At 38.6% G+C, this 13,382-nt stretch overlaps 1 protein-coding gene across 1 annotated transcript in view; it reads right to left on the bottom strand.

The window, feature by feature from the left end:
• Positions 1-2,557: 2,557 nt before the first annotated feature.
• The window catches only part of ATP2B4 (ATPase plasma membrane Ca2+ transporting 4), a 243,136-nt gene continuing 232,311 nt past the window's right edge, over positions 2,558-13,382 (bottom strand). The window contains exons 18-20 of the mRNA XM_056560150.1: positions 7,617-7,794; positions 7,357-7,409; positions 2,558-4,322 (exon numbers count right to left, since the gene is read on the bottom strand). Coding sequence (XP_056416125.1) covers positions 4,035-4,322; positions 7,357-7,409; positions 7,617-7,794 — 519 coding nt within the window. The 3' untranslated portion in view covers positions 2,558-4,034. The remainder of the gene's footprint in view (positions 4,323-7,356; positions 7,410-7,616; positions 7,795-13,382) is intronic.

Genomic DNA, 13,382 nt, shown 5'->3' with positions numbered 1-13,382 from the left:
GGGGTACTCCAGTGGGAAGCTTTTTTTTTTTTTTTTTTTAATGAACTGGTGCCAGAAAGTTAAACAGATTTCTAAATAACTTCTATTAAAAAAATCTTCATCCTTCCAGTATTTATTAGCAGCTGTATGCTACAGAAGAAATTCTTTGCTTTTTTAATTTCTTGTTTTTGTCTTGTCCACATTTCTCTCTGCTGACACCTCTGTCCGTGTCAGGAACTGTCCAGAGTAGCATAGGTTTGCTATGGGGATTTTCTTCTGCTCTGGACAGTCCCTGATACGGACATCAGGTGTCAGCAGAGAGCACTGTGGACAAGACAAAAAAAAGAAATTCAAAAAGAAAACAATTTCCTCTGTAGCATACAGCCGCTAAAAAGTACTGGAGTGATAAAGATTTTTAATAGAAGTCATTTACAAATCTGTTTAACTTTCTGGCACCAGTTGATTTAAATGTTTTCCACCGGAGTACCCCTTTAAGACTGCAATACTAGCAGCCATTAAAAACTCCTTTAAATGCGAAAACATTTTTGTTCTGCCAATTACACATTATGGTTTAATTTGACAGCAATGGGAATCCAGTCAGAGGTTTTTGGAATGTTGAAGGATTCTGGGGGTTCTGGTGGAAGTTCTGCAACCAATATGCAGCTGCTGAAACGCATTCTCTGTGTGCACTTTCCAAATGCACTACACATTCCTCTTCTCTTCGTTGTCCAACAGAGCACTTCTTGTAAGACTACCTTTCATATGGCTAAGCATTTCACTGCCAAGAGACATCTGCTGTACACTCCGTAACGGCATTTGTCAAATTGTCCTTGGCAATGAAGAATTTTACGATTAATATAAAAATAACAGAATAAAAGTCTCCCATAATTATATCCCTTACAGTCTCCCCAACAAAGGAAAAAAATTAAATAAAAACTCAGGATTTCTGTCATGTACGCAACATCAAAACAAAATAGAAAAACTTATTTTACATAAAAAAATTCAGCACATAAAAAGCATACACTGCAGAATGCCCTGCCATATATGAACATAATTTATATAACTATTTATATATCTATATATATGCATGTATAAAAACACATTTCTGAATGGCAGCTTCGTGCCTACAGTGCACTAAGCTGCCAGTGGTATGAGAAATCAATAAAAACAATATTGGCTTTTCTACCACTTGCACTACCAGCTGGTCATGAGACTAGCATTGCACCTTCTGGAATTGGCCTTAAATCCTAAGCTATTCTGCACACAGCCCTAAAGCTTTCCTGGTTTTCTAAATTAACAAAACAAAGTTCTGCATAACATGTTCATAAGTTTATATATATATATATTTTTTTTTTTTCTCCTGAAAGCATAAAAAACATGAAATAAAAAAGAAATGCAATGAACGTTACAATGCCTAGAATTATTTTACAACTAAGCCAAGCAGCTTCAAGATGGCTTGCAGAGTTTTACTAATAGGTTACCTATTTTGCTTCCCCAGTAGCTAAATCAATAGTGTAACTGCAATTTACAAAATATAAAAGAAAGTGTTATATGGGGTTAAAAGTACTATGATGTCTTCCAATGTGCACATTCCAAATACAGTGCTTGCTGGAAATACACTAAAAAATGATCAGATCTTTGCTTGTGTATTACAATGCTATGAAAGTGAATACCTTTAGCTGCCAGTGTACACAATCTTTGTTGAATATGTAAAACCTTGATAGTATTTTGCAATATATATTATAGATTTTGTTTGTGAGCATAAAATAACAAAAGTTGAACACTTAGGCTTTCCAGGATAGTGCCTATCACTTGAGTTACAGATTTTATACTTTTACTTAATTCTGCAACAGACAACTGACAGCACTGCTAAAATATACTATATGTAGTGCCTGTGAGAGAAAACCAGCTCACTGGAATGATTGGTTAGCATTAGACAAACAGTAACAATTCAATCCCTACATCTGACTAATGCATGTGCCAAGAGCTAAAATCCTCCCAGAAAAATTCCATTGCTGAACAAGAAGGTGGGACCATCACTTTGACCCACTTGAGAAGAAAGTGTCATGGGCCACAAAAGGAGGCAGGGGTATAGATCGTAAAAACATTTCCCCTCATAAGGAACACTTAAAACTAGGAGTTGTGCAGGAACTATAAGAAGGCACAAGAAAGGGAAAAGAAATCCACTCACACCGATACAAGGAAGGATTTTCTTCCCCTACATTGCTAGCTGTAAACCCCTTTCTGGCAGTGAAAAAAGGAGTGATGTAGGTGGATACAACTAAGCAAATGGATAGTATGCTCTGCTGAAGTAATCAAAAACTCTTGTCAGTACTTGTGTGTGGAGAAATTATCACTGTCACGTGCATAGGTAAAAGGCAGTAGCTATGCTCCCAGTTACCTCCTCAGTGTATACTATCCATACTCGTGTGATGCATGTACATAGTGGCCAACACTAGTCTAATTATTATAAGTTTTAATTCTGATTAAGAGTGGTGCCAGTCTCATGAAAAACATTGCCCTGCTATACTCAGTGTCAGTATGATAGTGCACAGACCTCCTATTTACTTTAGCACTCTGTGCCCAATCATAACTTCAATTTTTAAGCAGAACAAGGTCAGTTGCAGTGCAAAACTTCCCCACAAATTCATTAGCCCTCATTCAAGAACAGTGATTGTAAACGTACCAATGTTAGTGTGTTTGTATATGTATATCCCTTATCTGTCCAAGTACCTTAATTACACAAACACTTTTTCCATGGCAGTGTAGCCCCACTTACAATAACACACATTGGAACCCTCTGCCTGGAGTTTGATGACCTCCAGGTTTAAGGATCAGAACTTCAGGGGTTAAAAAACACCAGCTAAACTGGCAGAATGGCACAGTTTTTACTCCTTGGTACTGGGAGATATCCGGCAGTTGGCATGCTGCAAATGTTCACAGCTTCACAGACAGTCTAGGGGTAGAGAAGCTGTGGGGTAATGCAGTCCTACAGATGGAAGACAGGTGCATTGGGTGCTGTGCCTGGGTGAAGCAATAAGGGATGGCGCACTTTGGTTGGAATAGAATCCTAAGACCAGCACCCTTTTTCAGTGGCACCTTTAGGTAAAGACAGAACATATTGGGAAGGAGAACAACAAGCAGAGTATATAGGATATAAGGGGGCAACAGGACAGGGTACATGTCATTAAACATGCAAACACACAAGACTAAGGGAAACAGAGGGAGTAAAAAGCGTAAACTCACATGCGCTGTGTCTATGACCACATTACCAAGCGCCTGTGTAAATAGATGTGAAGTTGGATATATGACCAAATTCTTGTTAAAACATAAAAACTAATTTAGATGAATGATATATAGCTTTGCAATGTGTGAATATATTGAGTATGTGTTTAAGACATAACATGTATTAAATAAATACATTTCTTTTTAAATGGTTACACAATGATCACAAATCAATGGTGCACATGAGAAAACAGGCCTAATGTATAGTTAGAATTACTAAAACCATGGGAGTAAGTAGATGATAAAGCTTTCAATAACAAATTATTTGCAGTCATGTGTTTATAAGAATGTTAGCATAGCTGAGGTGCAGGAATCTATATGTATATATAGACTGCCTACGGTTTTATGGGTATGTGTTTGGCAGATGCTTATAGACACAATGGTGCTCATATTGAACCATCTGAAAGAAATAATTTACTTGTTGCACCAATTCAGAGTCTATGTTTCATTTTCCAGTGTTAAAATAATAAAATCTGAATCCTGTTGGCTGCTATGGGCAAAAAGTACATATTTTCTCTAATATATTTGATACATTAGGTTCAGTGTAGGTATGGCTCTATAAATACTTAATTGATGTAATGCTGACCATTACTTTTTGGCTAAATAGACCTAGTATGGATTAGTGTTTATCACATGGTATGTGTGCCTCAATGAGATGAAAATGGGTAGTTGTGTGCTTGTGGGGTAAAGGGTAGTGAAAGGACAGGACAGCAAGGGTAGGAGCTGTGACCTCATCCAGATTCCCAGCTGAATTGGGCTTTCATTTCATGTTAAATAGAGGTCTCCATACTGTGCACTGGGCTTTCAGACACTGTGATGTCCAATGGGCGCGAGTCAGCAGAGGAGTTGTTATTGTGATTGTGCGTCTGTACAGTATATTCTTTCAGAAGACCCTGCGATTCCTCGCCCTCGCTGTCGCTGTCTGTTAGCTGGGGATCATGCCTTGTCTCCTGTGGTGTGAACTCCGGAAGGGTTGAGAAGCTATGGATGGCACTGCGGGTCTGTGGCTTTTCAAGTCCCTCATACAGGGAGCTGCGGAACGCATTAACCACCTTAATCTGTTCCATAAAACAAAAAGTGAAAAATATTAAAAGACAAGCAAAGAGAAATAGGTAATTAAAGATTAATGGAGAAAAGGAAAGACAATTTAGAATTGAAAATAAAAAATGGATGTTATAATGAGAAAATAAAAATATTAAGCATTGAACATAAAAACCTGTGATGCATAAAAAATATGTACTGGTGTGTGTATAAACTAAATATATATATATATATATTCCCCCCTATCTTCTCTCCTATTCAAAGTAGTTCGGTGTTTAGACTTTCAATGACTTTAAAGAGAATCTGACAGCTATTTCACCCACACTAAACTGAATATACTGGGTTATAAGTGGGGGTGAAATGCTGTAAAATGAAGAGTCACTTACATAATTCAGTTATTTACCCAGCTCCACAGCCTCATGAATATTCTGCCTCCAGCCCACCCCCTTCTGTGAAATGAGGGATGGGTGTGGCGAGGAGCAGAGCACTTATATATATATAAAAGCCCCCCCCCCCCCCCCACCAGACTCTCACATCACGGAAGGGGGCCGGCTGGAATATTGATGAGGCAATATAAGTGACCCTTTATTTTATAGCTATTCACCCACACTATAACCCAGTATATTGGGTCTAGCGCGGATGAAATAGCTGTTGGATTCTCTTTAAATATTAACAAGTCTATACATTACAAGGCCAATAGTATGTGCAACCAAATGTACTTATTGAATATGCTCCCACAAGCAGCGCCACTGACCACAGTTAGTGCTTGCAATCCTGATAATTACAGGTAGGACCTGGACTTGTCACATTAAACAATGGCAATGCCAGGCACAACCTGCGATTATCAGCTAATTGCAGGGACTAACCACGGCCTCTGGTGCTTGCAATGCACTGGAATTTGCGGGCTGCACCTGGACTGGCCACAGTTCAAAGTGGCAAGTTCAGGTCCCACGTGCAACTATGAGGATAGCAAACTCTAGCCGTGGCCAGTAGTGCACTCTATTGAAGATTTTAGTAAACACTTCTTGTGCAGGTGTTCCTTCCAGAAGCAGGTTCACATGAGTGAGCATTATAACTAAATACAGGCGACTTGTTGCACACTGTGTGCTTCAGATATTCATAGGCACTTTTTATGCAGTTTCTTATATGGCTAAGCACTATGCAGTTGTGCTGTAATTGCTTCTGGATATTTACAAGGCAGCTGTAGTAAACCTATGGCAGAACTAGCTTATCTAATTCACCATTAGATTTACTAACAGTGCATTGTCTTCAGTAACTTAATTTATGATGATACATTTTACTCCTAAGGTTTGTCTATAGAGACTATACAGCAGTTTACTAGATGCAGTATACTTTATGCAACTGTTAGCAATTGGTGTTGATAAAACATGTATTACATTTATCTCCTTATACTTTTGGCCATGCACTGTATTTAATACATTTTGTAGGCATTGTCTCAATATTTGGTACAATATTGGTACAAGTGTGTGACTGAGCAATTCTAAAACAAGGCTCTGTTCTGATTACATTTATGGACCGTGGGGAGAGGAAAAGTGGAGCAGTTGCCCATAGCAACTTATCAGATTGCTGCTTTTAAAGGCCTTTTTAAAAATGAAAGAAGCAGTCTAATTGGTTGCTATGGGCAATTGATCAGCTTTTTCTTTTCACAAGGTTTTGATAAATCTCCCCATATATTTCAAGTATACACCAAGGAAATATTGATATGTTCAGGATATGCTCCAGGAATGTGGAGTGAACAGGGCTTAAGACATGCACAAGAACAAAATCCACATAGACAGAAATCATTAGCATCAAAATAGAAATAAACAAAAAACAAGAGAACAAAACATGACAAGTCTAAATAAAATTAAATAATGATTTTTCCCCTCATAATGGGTTTAGACTACTAATAAGACTTTCTATTGTATCTTTGGTACAACAAAATCTAATGGGTTCAGTTTTGTATAGTAAAGCATATTTAAAGTTGCAGCCCCACTCAAAGACAGAGGAAAAAACTGGATAATCCTTGGATCCATCAAGATCAGTGAAGTTCAAAAGACTTTCAATGGAAATATTTTCATGCAATAACTACTATTAGAGTTAGTTTAAACTATCTGGGTAAGTATTCCAGGAGGGGCTGCACCTTTAATATCCATTCAACACACTGATCTAAACGGTTTACTGCACAACAGCATCATCCAAGGAAGGCGTTCGCATGCTCACTCATGCATACTGTGCAGGCATCAGGACCCCCATGCAGACAATCAGTTGAAAAATTAAAGCAGCATGGAAAGTAAGAAAAAGAGGAAGTTAAAGCCCCTTTAAAATCCAGGACTTCTGTGAATACGAATACTAAATACTAAAAGAGGCATTAGTTGTTGATATTAGTATATCTTCTTTCCAGATTAACCACATGCGAGCTCACCCTCATTGATGTATCCACATTAAGTGCATCACATAACTCAACAAGTCTATGGGCAAAGCCCAGCTTTTCTAGCTCTCCATCCTAAACCTATAATTTAATTGATAGCATTAAATATATTCACTGTCTACAAGAACATTAAAATTGTACCGTAACTAAATAATGTACTGTACAGATGTGAGAGCTATGTCCTTATACTGTCTACTGGCTAAGTGGACAATATACTGTAATGCGTATAGTCATAATGCCTCAATTACAAGGCTCAGGTGTGGTGTGAATTGTGTACTAATACTAAGACATGATAGGTTTGAGATTTTATTTTATATACATGTATTTAGCTGGCCGATTTTCTTCCTTAAAAATTTGTTTTTAATACAGATTTAATACCTTTCATTTATCCATCATGATGGAAGTATTTTATTTACAATCTAGCAGGCAGTGATGCCTGTATCTCCATGCCAGCAAACATCGGTTATGGCAAGATGAAAACTATAGCTTATCTTCTTGATAAAATAAATAAATACTTGCAATATAAATTTGCTAAAAGAGAATGACTGCCTATAAAAATATATTTCTATACGATATCACCAAGCCCCAAAAACGTGTGTAGCGTGAGTATGGGTAGTTACCCCTCCCTTCGTACTATAGTTAGTCTTTTTGATCAAAAAAAGCAGTCTGCCACCTGCAAAAAAAACAAAACAAAACATATGACAATGCAAGAGTTAAAAATAAATAGGGAAAAAGGCAAGAAATGAGAGAGCAATCCCCATCACATCCTTCCCTGGGTTAGATAACGTGGTTGGCTGGATAGTGATAGTGTTAAGAGACAGACAGAATAGTGACCAGCAGCCCAAGTGCACAGCATGCATTGTAATAGTGTTGAACTCACTGCCCACAGAAGTAGCAGCAGAAGAGGTGGCTGGGGGAGAGGTAGCAGAGGACAGAGCTACATGTGTTGGGCTAGAGACATGTTTAGCATCGAGGTGCTGGCTAATGGTGGAAGGCTGGCGCCTCAGAGCCCCTTGTAAAGAGGTACCGCCCGTCTGGAATGTATAAACTACGTCCATCTGTAAGGAATCAAAAGGGAGACACACCAAAGTCAGAAGAGGAAACAGAGGCAAGAGAGAGTGTATGAGAGAGAGAGAGAGAGAGAGAGAGAGAGAGAGAGAGAGAGTGACTGAGAGAGCGCTAAGGAAGACTGAGACATAACAGAATTCTGTACATAACAGAAAAAAGGTAAGAATTAGTAAAATAAGATCAAGTATGGTTAAGTAGAGACAATAGGGTGATAAGTATACAGCAAAAGGTAAATATCATTTGCATTAAACGCCATTATACAAAGGGAATAAAACTTCCTTCCTTACACATTCTCTACATGGTTTCAATTCCTCAGAACACATAGTGTCTCTCCCACTCATGGAGAACTAGCGTTAACACATCTGTAGCTCCTCTGCTCTCACTGCATGTTGAACACATTCCCTTTTTCAGGTTTTATATATTTTACTGGTATATTGAAACCTATCAGGTGCTCCAAGAAAAATAGAGTGGGATGATGTGAGGGGGCCATAGCAACCAGTCCAGGAACTTACTATTTTTATGTATTGAGTCTTTAAGATCAACCAGTATTGTATCTTACTTTATAATACCACAAAGCTAAATTAGTTGTAGATAAAGGGTAGGCAAAGGAGGTTTCTAATTCACTGTCGTTACTGAAAGTAGAAGAACAGGTCAGCAGACTGCCATCATTCTTGGACTTACAAGACAAGTCCTGTTGAATTTACACAGTAACTGCTGGGAATTTAAAATATATATCTGCTATTTAAGAATTTTTCCAGCAACAGATTTTTATTAAATGTCAACCAGAATTCCAGAATTTGGAACTGGTGGGGAGTCTAGAAGATGAAAGAAAAAATTGTGTATAAGAGGATGTACATGAGCGGTTATCTCTATTGTGAACTCTTTAGGAGTACAACTTCATGCACCCGACAGAGCTGTGAGTGGGAGTCTGTATGGCATTGCACAAAATAATAATAATTATCATTTTTTATTTTTTTATGACAGGGATACTTTAAAGGGGTTTTCCAGGAATATAAAAACAGAGCCAATTTCTTTGAAAAAAAATCTGTCCCTATGTGTGTGGTATTACAACTTTTCTCCATTAATTTCAATGGAACTGAGCTGCAGAACCACACCCAACCTGGAGAAAGATGTGAAGCGTTTGTTTAAAAAAAAAAAAAAAAAAAAAAAGCTATGTTTTACTATTCCTGAATAACATGTTTAAACTAAAAATAGTTAAAAGGAGTAGTCTTGGGTGCAACTTTTTTTTCACCTGCCCAAATAGCAGCGTTAAAAAACAAACATAAAACAAAACTGGATTTACCCCCCGTGCATCTGGTATCGCGCTCCTGGCTTCCGCATGGATCCTCTTCCTACTCAACTAATTGAGGACTACAGCAACATCCCGCCTTAGCCAGCATTGTGATGCATTGAGCCAGGAAGAAGACTGGAGAAGGGGCTTAATACATAACACTGCAGCTCAGCCTATCACCGGTCGAAGCGGGACATTGATGCTGATGGCAATTAGCTGAGCCGCAGAGTCATGAGTCGACCACAAGAACCAGAAAGAGGCACCAGGGGAGCGTTTTTTTTTTTTTTATTGTCAACATTCTGGGCAGGTAAAAAAAAAATATTGCAACCCAGAGTACTCCTTTAAATACATCCTTTATGATTATCCTAAGTTCTTTATATAAGTGAAATGCAAAAAATACCTCCTTTATTGACTACTATGTACGGAATCTGCTAATCTGGTTTCATCAGATAAAGGTTAATCATTATATAATGAAAATGATAAAAGTGTGCAATGTACTTTTTGTACCAGTTCACTGGGGACCTTCATTGCTTACTTGATGTAGATACAGTGTCACTGCACCGTTATCAGAGATGTGTCTTGTAATGACTTGAGAACCAGGGGGGTCTATCACAAGGCCAGGACAACTGCATTACTTTTCATTAAGAAAAACTTTTTTTTTTTTTTTTAAAAGCATAATATTGTGAAATGTATTTTTCCCCCTAGATATATGCACACATTATATGGACAAAAGCATTGGGACAACTACACATTACACATATAGGACTTTTTAGGATATTCCATTCTAAATCACATCAGTGTTAATATGGAGTTGGTCCCCAATTCTACTCTTCTGGGAACATTTTCTACAATTTTTTTTTGCCCATTCATCTAGAAGAGGATTTGTGAGGTTAGAAACTGCTGTTGGACAAGATCAGTCAAATACTTTCACATTAAACTCCCCAAACCATGCCTTTATGGACCTTGCTCTGTGCACTGGGCCATGGTCAAGCTAAAACAATTCTTGGGTCTTCACTAAATTTTTCCTGCAAAATTAGAAGTAAAAACTGTCCAACATTTCTTGTATGCTGAAGCATAAAAATTTCCCTTCACTGGAACTAAAGGGCCAATGCAAATCCCTGAAAAACAACTTCATAGCATTATGCCTCCTTTACCAAACTTAATAGGCACAAGATTTTCTGGTATTTACAAAACCATCAGACTGTCAGAAGGAGAAGCCTGATTTATTACTCCACAGAAGATGTTTATGTTGCTCCTGAGTCCAGTGGTGGTCTGCTTTGCACTGCTCCCTCAAATACTTGCCATTGTGCTTGGTAATGTTAGACATGTACGCAGTTATTTGGCCATGAAAACCCAATCCTACAAAGCTCTCAGGGAAGTTTATATGCTGATTTAAATGCTGCAGAGCATTGGCAACTTATATACGCTATGTGACTCTGCACTTGATAACCCCACTCTGACTTCACATGGTCTGCCATTTCATGGATAAGTTGCTGTTTGCTCCTAAACACTTCCACGTTTCAATAAAACCTCTGACAGTTGATCATGTAAGATCTAGTAGGAAAGAAACAGACTTAGAACTGTGGGGGCATTCTATTTCAGCACCACACTAGAATTCACTGAGCTCTTTACAATGATGCATTTACAAATGTTTGCATAGGCAGATTGAATTGGTAGGTGTAGGATTTCATACACCTGTGGCAATGGGATTTAAAGAAACCAGTACTATTGTCCATATAGTGCAGTACTTTCAAATGAACCTAGTGTTTAAAGGGGTTATCCCAGAGTAAACAAACATAGTGCTTTCTTACATAAACTGTGCCACACCTGTCCTAAGGCTGTGTGTGGTATTACATCTCAGCTACATTTATTCATACAAAAAACTGTATCCCCTGTCCGCAGGATAGGGGATAAGTCTGAGACCGCAGAGGGGGCCAAGTGCTTGGTCCCCCCACAATCTCCTGTACGGAGCCCCTGAGCGATGCGCCAACCCCCCCCCCCCCCCATATATATCTCTATGGGAGTGGGGGGCCCAGCGCTCTGACCCCCACACATAGGGGATAAGTTGTTATGTAGGAGACTTCTTTTTTTAATGGAACGGAGCTGCATTACAACAAACAATCTGGAGGACAAAAATGGGGCAGTTTCTGTAAGAAAGCCCTTTAACAAATGTCAAGAAGTAAATTAAAATGGGTCACATAGGAAAAAAAAGTGAAAAGGATTAGCAGACAAGAAAGGGAAAGACAGTTTTTTTTTGTTTTTTTTTTAACAAACAGCAGAAAACAGAATTGTGCACTGTTATTCTATAAGTGAGATGAGATTACCAAGACAACAGCAGATTCAAGAGCCAGGAAAAGATCCCAAGTTGACGGACACTAAACTGCTTAGTGACCTTATCTCTTTTCGGCAGACCTAGTCTGCAAGGATGATGAAGAATAATGCAGGACTTTAATGACTGTTGGAGAAACTTGGCTTTAATTGTTCTCATGACTTCATTTAGGCATTATATGTACACAAATGTAAATAGTAAATGATTACACACAAGTGCATGCTAATTTGACATGAATCCAGATTTATACACACACACACACACACACACACACATTGTAAACAATAAAAATCCCTGAGAACTTCCCTTAGCTATGACATTGCTTATGTGGCTGAACTGGGGAATATGAACAGCATCACCAGCATTATCCTAGTGGTATGGTGGGAGATGCTCATCACAAGGTTTGTTACTCTATTCTCCTATGTGGGGCTGTTCCTGAGAGCACAAAAATTCTTAATATGTAAATAGAGGTCTATAGTGCACTTGAAGTGTTCTCTAGCCCCTTGATGTACTGATACTTCTTCCTGACTGATCCCTGATGCATGTTACCTAATAAGTATTCATAATCTCCCACTTCTGCACTTAGCTGTTGTGAGATCACACATGTGTACCGTAATAAGCTGGGCCAGGCCATGCTGGAGATCTGAGTACACACGCATTTCAGTCATCATTTTATGCTTCGAACCAATCACGTTAAAAGTCATAATAGTGCTTCTAGTAGTGTACCTAACATCATTTTTTTTAATTATACTGCCCTTCAAAATGTTTAAATGTCATATTGTGTTGTTATTCAAGTGTAACACTAAAAATGTGCCACGGTCTAAGTATTAGCCAGCAGACAACAACTACGCACCCTTTCCATACACTAAGGCATAAGAGACAGAAGAAAACAGAAGTTAACAGAAGATGGATGGGGCATAAAAGGCAATGTTTCCCAGGAGTGCATTGCAGTCTGGCCTTGGTAACCTCTAGTTTCCACATCTTACTTATTCTGTCTCCCTTCACATGTGTGCAAAGTAGTCCCTAACACAGCTTCAGAAATCTCACTTATAACATAATGCTTGGGGAAATCTCAACTCCCTGAATTTTTTCCTCTACTGTTTACACCAATTTATCCTTCTTATTTATGCTTCATATACTTCCTTGATGAGCTCCTATAAGGCTGTATATCTAAAGAGAGAGTAAAAAGTAATGCTACACATAAATGCATTCTCCCACTTTCCCCAATAAGTACATATTTTTATGAATGTCTTTGTAGTACCAAATTCTCTCTTTACATAAACAAGCTTATGGAAGTGTATAAAAGAAGTATGTGAGGTATAAATTTACACACAGGTATCAATGCACCTGGTGAGATAACCAGCCCCCAGAACTTATGTGTCCACCCCTGGACGCCCAGAAATCAGCAAAACAAAGAACAGCAGGCGGCACAACAACTGACATCGATATATATCTTCCAACAGAAACAGATTTTTTTAAATCAACTGCTCTGGATGAAATATTATAACCATACATACTGTTGAAATACACACACTGGCCCAGATTTATTATTCTGCCTGTAACCTAAACGATCTGGTTTTGCCCCTAGTAACCAAAGCTCAGCTTTTCTTTTACCACAGCTCGTCAAGATATGAAAGCTGAGCTGTGATTGGTTGCCGTCAGGGTTGGCGCTAGGGCATGGCAAACTGGGCAATTGCCCAGGGCCCCTTGCAGCTGTTATAGTGTTTGTAGCTGGGGGAAGCAGCATCCAGGATTGAGCCTCGCTGCAGAGTTAATTTACATGGCAGTGAGAGACTCCTTTAACACCCCCCTCCTTCCCCCGTCTTCTCCTCCTCCTCCTGCTGTCGCACAGTTTAGCTGCCTGACGATGGGTAGGGTAGTCTGCAGGCACCAACTTCATACACCAAAATTAGTATTTTTAAAATTGGCATCTTCTGACCACTATACATTTTTTATTT

Source organism: Hyla sarda, chromosome 2 (genome assembly GCF_029499605.1).
Source record: "Hyla sarda isolate aHylSar1 chromosome 2, aHylSar1.hap1, whole genome shotgun sequence".
Taxonomy (NCBI): domain Eukaryota; kingdom Metazoa; phylum Chordata; class Amphibia; order Anura; family Hylidae; genus Hyla; species Hyla sarda.
The sequence above is the reverse complement of the archived record's forward strand: the minus strand, read 5'-3'. Positions and strand labels throughout refer to the sequence as shown.